This window comes from Salmo salar, chromosome ssa10, assembly GCF_905237065.1.
Source record: "Salmo salar chromosome ssa10, Ssal_v3.1, whole genome shotgun sequence".
In the NCBI taxonomy this organism is placed as follows: Eukaryota; Metazoa; Chordata; class Actinopteri; order Salmoniformes; family Salmonidae; genus Salmo; species Salmo salar.
In genome coordinates this window covers 116,573,858-116,582,157 of record NC_059451.1, presented here as the reverse complement: position 1 = coordinate 116,582,157, position 8,300 = coordinate 116,573,858, and the positions used below count along the sequence as shown (strand labels likewise).

The 8,300-nt window shown below is 38.9% G+C and overlaps 1 protein-coding gene across 1 annotated transcript; it reads left to right on the top strand.

Moving 5' to 3' along the window:
• On the top strand, nt 1–7,963 carry LOC106561650 (troponin I, slow skeletal muscle). Its single transcript, XM_014125809.2, has 8 exons — nt 1–107; nt 1,053–1,084; nt 2,758–2,761; nt 5,594–5,641; nt 5,827–5,958; nt 6,557–6,646; nt 7,033–7,203; nt 7,324–7,963. Exons 2-8 carry the CDS (start codon nt 1,074–1,076, stop codon nt 7,405–7,407), a joined length of 540 nt encoding a protein of 179 aa, XP_013981284.1. The 5' UTR covers nt 1–107; nt 1,053–1,073; the 3' UTR covers nt 7,408–7,963.
• Nucleotides 7,964–8,300: the final 337 nt, after the last annotated feature.

Below are 8,300 nucleotides of genomic sequence, written 5' to 3'. Positions count from 1 at the left end.
TGAGCCACTCACATGAGGTCCAGAATCTATATATTAACCCACTTTCCATCCCTCCAGCCTCACAAAGACAACTAGTAACGTTACAGTAGCTTTTCTTCACCTGAAAGGTAAGTTTCCAGTATTAATGTAACGCCTCAAAGGAGGAAAGTGTAAAATCTGATTGTGGTAAAGGATTTTTTTTTTGTGTGTATGTTTTTGACAGTAGCTTGTTGTCAGTGTGAGTAGGTACCCCCAGCAAAGAGATGTCAAGTTGAAGTTGTAGTTTGTACATGTGATTTATGTCAGGATTGTTTTAGTTTGCCAACATTTTCTATTGCAATCGGGTAAGACCAGAACTTTATTGCATTTCCTGTTTTCATGGTACATTTCATGGTCATTTTATGAATTGGCGAACAACCAGAGAATTGTTTTCTGTTATGTATGTTTGATATATATGATTTTTGTGAGATATTACAGAAGATAGCTAACCAGTTTAGCTATTTGAGCTCATAACTCCATCTCCATGTGTGTGTACAATTCATGCAGTTTAAAATCTACAATACTAAAAAGGATATCTCCTGGGAGAAGACCTTTCTTAATCAAGTTATACATCTGCATAAAAGCGTTCCTTGATAATGCCCCAAATACTAAACACTAGTCAGATATGTTTCTTAATCCTAAATTAACTAAAGACTGAATAAAATAAAGACAAAATACTACTCCGACAGATTTATTGTGTGTTAACGGTACTGACTTTCAACCAATATTTTATTACTCCAAGGTCATGTCATGTATTTTAGTTGTATGTTGTACGTTTTTATTACAGTCATTTGCTGTAGGTATCAAGAAATAAGATAGTTTTTATCTGATAATCTGCTAGAATAGATTGGAATGTTATCAAAATGAACTAAATGTATCGTTTTATGTATGTTTTATCTAAAATAGTTTAGCTATAGTTTTGCGTGCTGAAAACTGTCCGTAATAAAATAAACTGTGTGTAATATGATGTAGTTTTGAAAACGTCTTTCAGTCTGTTGTAACTGTTTAACTTTTTTACATTGTGAAATATGTAGGAGACACAGAGAACTGCAACCATGTCTGAAGCGTAAGTATCAACGGCTCATATTTCAGTGCATTGCTGTCAACATATACAGAGACTGTAGAAAGTCTACATCCCCTTGAACTTGTTCCACATTTTGTTGTATTACAAAGTGGGATTGAAATAGATTTAATTGTAATTTTTTGTAATTGATCCACACAAAATTCTCGAAGTGAAAAGAAAATTATAATTGTTTTTGACGAATTAATAGAAAATATAGTCGTTGCATAAGTATTCAACCGTTTGTTTAGGCAAGCCTAAACTAGTTCAGAAGTAAAATGTGGCTTAACAAATCATATAATAAGTTACATGGACTCACTCTGTTTGAAATAATAAGGGTTGACATGATTTTTTAATGACTAACCCTTCCTCTGTCCCCTATACATACAACATGTGTAAGGTCCCTCAGTCAAGTACTGAATTTCAAGCCCAGATTCAACTACAAAGACCAGGGAGCTTTTCGAAAACCTCATAAATAAAGGCGGTGATTGGTAGATGTGTAATAATAACAAATAAGCCATTGTATATATCTTTAAGCATGGTCAAGTTAATAATTATGCTATGGATGATGTATTAAACCACCCAGACACCTCAAAGATACAGTCGTCATTCTGAACTGAGCTGCAGGACAGGAAGGAAACTGCTCAGGATGTCACCATGAGGCCATTGGACATTTTTAATCAGTTACAGAGTGCAATGGCTGTAATGGGAGAAAAATTAGGATAGATCAACAACATTTTAGTGACTCCACAATAATGACCTAAATCACAGAGTGAAAAGAAGAATAGAAATATACAGAATACATGCTAAAGTAATACCGCAAAAAAAAACATGGCAAAGGAATACACTTTTTGGCCTAAATACAAAGCCTCATGTTTTGGGGCAAATACAACACATCACATCACTGAGTAACTGTCTTCTTATTCTCAAGCATGGTGGTGGCTGCATCATGGTATGGGTATACTTGACATTGGCAAATACTGGTGAGTTTATCAGGATGAAAAGAAATAGGATGTAGCTAAGCACAGACAAAATTCTAGAGGAAAACCTGCTTCAGTCTGTTTTACAACAGACACTGGGAGAGGAATTCACTTTTCAGCAGGACAATAACAGACAAAAGCCAAATCTACACTGGAGTTGCTTACCAAGAAGGCAGAGCATTTTCCTGAGAAGCTCAGTTTTGAATTAAATCTGCTTTGAAATCTATGGCAAGACCTGAACATTGCTGTCTAGCCATGATCCCAACACCTTGACAGAGCTTGAATAATTTTTAAGACAATAATGGGAAAATATTGCACAATAGAGGTGTGCAATGCTCTTATGAGACATAACCAAGAAGACTTGTAGCTGTAATCGCTACCACAGGTGTTTCTAACATGCATTGACTCGGGTGTAAATACTTTATTAGTGTATTATTTTTCATTCATATTCAATAAATGTTCCAATTTTTCTTCCACTTTGACATTATAGTGTATTTTGTTTAGATCATTTAAAAAAATGTTTTACTATTAAATCAATTTTAATCCCACTTTGTAACGATGAAATGTGAAGAACTCCAAGGGGGGTGTAGACGTTCTATAGTCACTGCAGTAAAACAATATGCAAAGAACATAAACGTGACAATCTTCCTCTTTTGGGGTTTTGGTTTCTTTCTCTCCAATTGGCTGATGTTGGTCCAGGCCGGTAAGTGAATTTTCATACTCAAACCAGAACAAATGTGCAGAAATGAACACTGCCCTTACACAATGATCATCTTGACAGGCGTAATTTAATTTACATTTTAGTAATTTAGCAGACACTCTTATCCAGAGCAACGTACAATTAGTGCATTCATCTTAAGACAGCTAGGTGAGACAACAACATATCACAATCGTATCAAGTACATTTTCCCTCAACAGCAGTAGTAGGAAAAGAAAAGTAGGGTAGGGTTTGAGCATAGCCTTACGGTAAGGAGGGGCAGTTCCCCTTGCTGCTCCGTAGGCAAGCACCAGGGTCTTGAAGATGATGCAAGCTTCGACTGGAAGCCAGTGGAGTGTCCGGAGGAGCAGGGGGACACGGGAGAACTTAGGAAGGTTGAACACCAGGCGGGCCGCTGCGTTTGATGGCACAAGCGAGGAACCCAGCCAACAGAGAGTTGCAGTAGTCTAGGTGGGAAATGACAAGTGCCTGGATTAGAATCTGCACTGCTTCCTGTGTGAGGAAAGCTCGTACTCTTCGGATGTTGTAGTGGTCACCAAGATCACTTTCTGAGTCAAATTGCAAGCCGAGATCTACCATTCCAATTTGTTTTTAACATGACTTAAAAACCCTAAGCCTATGCAACATTAACCAATTAAAAACAGTTCTGTAGCAATGAGGTATGTACAGTAAGCTATAGGCCCAATACATTATCACTGCTTATTGGCTATGCTTGAATTGCCCTGCCAATTTTGTTCTTCTCAGACCATTTTGAAATGATATTAAAAACATTTAGGTATATGATCACACTGGTAATAGACTATTTGTTGTATTACTTGTGAGGCACAGCTGAGTGAGCTTCTTTGTTTTTTTACTGTACTGATGACCTGCATCTGATGGTCAGTGAGGGGAGGGAGAGAGATCCCTTTGTTTTTTACTGTACTGATGACCTGCATCTGATGGTCAGTGAGGGGAGGGAGAGAGATCCCTTTGTTTTTTACTGTACTGATGACCTGCATCTGATGGTCAGTGAGGGGAGGGAGAGAGATCCCTTTGTTTTTTACTGTACTGATGACCTGCATCTGATGGTCAGTGAGGGGAGGGAGAGAGATCCCTTTGTTTTTTACTGTACTGATGACCTGCATCTGATGGTCAGTGAGGGGAGGGAGAGAGATCCCTTTGTTTTTTACTGTACTGATGACCTGCATCTGATGGTCAGTGAGGGGAGGGAGAGAGATCCCTTTGTTTTTTACTGTACTGATGACCTGCATCTGATGGTCAGTGAGGGGAGGGAGAGAGATCCCTTTGTTTTTTACTGTACTGATGACCTGCATCTGATGGTCAGTGAGGGGAGGGAGAGAGATCCCTTTGTTTTTTACTGTACTGATGACCTGCATCTGATGGTCAGTGAGGGGAGGGAGAGCGCTCCCTTCGCTGAAAAAAGGGAACAGTCTTCCAGCTGATAGCAAAACTTAAGTCGCACTGAATCATTTCTGCCTCATGCACCAATTCATGTTGTTACTCTTTTTACCAGAAAGTGAAATATTCCTTGATGTTAAAAGCCACTAATAATAACAATGCAAGCTTATGGGAACACTTTGCTATACTCATTCATTACAGCTGCAGTGCTGGTTTTAGCGTGAGTGGAAGTAAGGAGAACGCACATTTTATGGCTTGTAAAAGTGTTGAACAAAGTGTTGACAGTGCTGAATAACAACAAACATGAACTGACTCATAAAAACAGCAGCTCTTTGCTGTATTCATTGAGTCTCTCTAGTCATGTTTTTTATGATGTGAGCTATCTGATTGGCCAGCGGTAGACCTGTAAGTGTACTTGATTTGCTCTCTGGGCATGCTGGGTATGCAGAGTTCTACCTTCAGACACATGAAATGGTTCAAAATGGGAACACTTTGCCTTCCCAGCACCTGGCCTGCTGAATCAAGTGCCCCTTCCACCAACAGCTCAAAACAAATACATAAAGGAGCGACATGCCAGGTAGGATGCAATCCAAGAGTGTGTAGAGCCTGAGACGCCCAGCCCTGAGAGGGTGGAGAGGAGGATCTGATAGAGCCTGAGACACCCAGCCCTGAGAGGGTGGAGAGGAGGATCTGATAAAGCCTGAGACGCCCAGCCCTGAGAGGGTGGAGAGGAGGATCTGATGGTTCACGGTGTTGAAGGCAGAGGATAGATCTAGGAGGATGACAACAGAGGAGAGAGAGTCAGCTTTGGCAGAGCGGAGAGCCTCCGTGACTGGTTAGGATCAAGAAGATGGTTCTGAGAGAGATAAAGAGAGAGTTGGTCAGAGACAGCACGCGCGTGTTTTTGAAAGAAAAGAAAGAAGGGAAACCGGTCTATTATCACAATAATTTATGCTTCACTGCGCTGGCCTAGAAGGTGCAGTTGCAGCATAGCATGAAGATCAGGGTATTTTATATTCTGGATTTCAGGACTTTTGATCTAATCAATCAAATGTCTTCCCTGTGGCTCAGTTGGTAGAGCATGGTGTTTGCATGGTTGTTTGCAACGCTAGCATTGTGTGTGCAACGCCAGGGTTGTGGGTTCGATTCCCACGGGGGGCCAGTACAAAAAAATAAAATACATGAAATGTATGCATTCACTACTGTAAGTCACTCTGGATAAGAGTGTCTGCTAAATGACTAAAATGTATATAAAGCCCTCAGTTAATTTGATGCAGCAACAATACAAAGATAAACAGTTCAAGGGTACTGTCCATAAAAGCCAATTCATAATTTCAAATCAAAATATTGATCATGAATATTATTATTTATTCTTTGTTTAGCAATGAGCTTAAAACATCTTCTCTGACCTCATTTCAGCCAAAACCAAAGTCGAAGATCTCTGCATCTCGCAGACTCTTCTTGAAGGTACCTTTTGTGTCTTACTTCCCTGTTACTGTCAATTACAACTAAACAACAGTTCTCCATAATGTGTGTCAGTTGTGATTTGTGGCTAACGTACACATAGATATATCAAACACAATAGCAGTTATGCTACAAGTACACTGCTAATACATAATAGTATAAAGTAATTATATGGTGATGTATCCCAGACCAAACTGGTGAAGAAGGCCATGGCTATGTTGGTGGCTGAAAAGGAGCAGAAGGTGATTGACAGAGAAAGCACACTGCATGAACGAGTCCCAGCACTCAACCTATCTGGGCTGTCTGTACAGGACCTGCAGGTACTATTAATATAGGAATATTATTTAGATACATTACTATGCATATAGTCATGTATATTCAGGTACAGTAAGTATGAGTATATTCATGTTCATTCAGGTACAGTACTATGGTATAAGTATATTTAGGAATGTTCAGGTATATTTAGGTACAGGTGTCAGATCTTAATTTGATCAGTTTCATTGCAGGAGTAAAATCATCCTGCTCCAGGAAGATTTGATTATTCTCAAAAAAAGTAATGATTTCTAACAGGAAATGCGTTTTGATAGGACCTAGGATATTTATTTGGTCTGGTGCTTTAGCATTTGAGCAAGCGAGAGAGAAGGAGAACTGCAGATTTTCAGTGAATTCATGTAAATCCTGTGGCTCAGGAAAATTCTCTGGGACAACAGAGTGATCAAAATGACCAAATCTGTAGGTTACTATGAGTATGACTACAGTATAGTTAGTTATATTCAGGAAAAGTACTATGAATATGAGTTTGTTTGTATGTTTAGGTACATTAGTCTGAGTTAAGTACATTGGGTATATTCTAAAATATTCAGGTACTATGAGTATGAGTACGCTATATTCAGATATCAATCTGCTTTCTCTTCACAGACTCTTTGTAAAGAACTGCACCAGAAAATTGATGTTGTTGATGAAGAGCGGTACGACATCGCAATGAAAGTTTCCAAAAGTGATGCAGAGGTACCCAATCCACAGATTCTCACATTCAAATATTACAAACAATTCACATCAGTGTATTATCTTTCAATTCATACTCTATCCAAGTGTGGGATATCTTATTAAGAAGAATAGTATATAATAAACCTTTGTTCAGGGCGAAATTGTAAAAAAGAATTGTTACCATAAAGGCAACATATGCATTTATTTTTTACAATAACATTTCAATCAAATCAATGTACAGACAGCAACGTTTGAAATATGTTCTACCCTCTTGTGGCTTTGAGTCAGGTACTCTTAACCACGGAGTGAAATTTTATCACAGAGTGAATATTTGTGTTGGTATGTGGAACTTTTATTTAGAAATGGAGACTTTTATTTTTTTGACACCTTGCTATGTGGCAATATAGATTGAAAATCTGACCATGAAGATCATTGAGTTGAAGGGCAAGAAGCGACCTCAGCTGAAGAGGGTGAGAGTATCAGCTGAAGCCATGATGGGGGCCCTGCTGGGAGCCAAGATCAAAGAGTCTGTCGACTTCAAAGCCAACCTCAAGACTGTCAAGAAGGAGGAGGAGAAGGTAAGAGGGACATTCACTGCACAGTACACCTTGTCCCAATGCTTTCTTTTCGTTACTTATTTTTTTGTGATGTGCACCTGCAATACAACTGCGTGTGCAATACTTCTGTCATCTCCATAGAAAGAGGAAGTGACTGATTGGCGTAAGAATGTGGATGCCATGTCTGGCATGGAGGGCAGAAAGAAGATGTTCGCTGCTTCCTAAAAGTCACGGGTGGAACGATGACATCATTATGACTCCTCAGTGTTTAACTTACATTATGACAGTCAAGGAACAAAGTTAGTTTGCATGGTTTTACGTAGCTACAGAGTCTCTTGCGTTGTTATGTGTACATATGTTTTGTGTGTGCACGCAAATCACATTTCTATCATATGATAATTATACTCACTCAAGGGAAAATAATATATTATCTTTATGTAATATGTTATGGAATGTTGTTATTATATACACTACCCTTCGAATGTTTGGGGTCACTTAGAAATGTCCTGGTTTTTGAAAGAAAAGCACATTTCTTTGTCCATTAAAATAACATCAAATTGGTCAGGAATACAGTGTAGACATTGTTAATGTTGTAGAAGGCCAGTATCTCGGAGTTTCCTCTTCACTGTTGACGTTGAGACTGCTGTTTTGCGTGTGCTATTTTTTGAAGCTGCCAGTTGGGGACTTGTGAGGCATCTGTTTCTCAAACTAGACACTCTAATGTACTTGTCCTCTTGTTCATTTGTGCACTGGGGCCTCCCACTCCTCTTTCTATTCTGGTTAGGGCCAGTTTGTGCAGTTCTGTGAAGGAAGTAGTACACAGCGTTGTACGAGATCTTCAGTTTCTTGGCAATTTCTCGCACGGAATAGCCTTAATTTCTCAGAACAAGAATAGACTAACGAGTTTCAGAAGAAAGTTATTTGAGATATCAGCTGATGTACGAAGGGCTATATAAATACATTTGATTTGATTTGATTTGTTTCTGGCCATTTTGAGCCTGTAATCGAACCCACAAATGCTGATGCTCCAGATACTAGTCTAAAGAAGGCCAGTTTTATTGCTTCTTTAATCAGAACAACAGTTTTCAGCTGTGCTAACATAATTGCAAAAGGGTTTT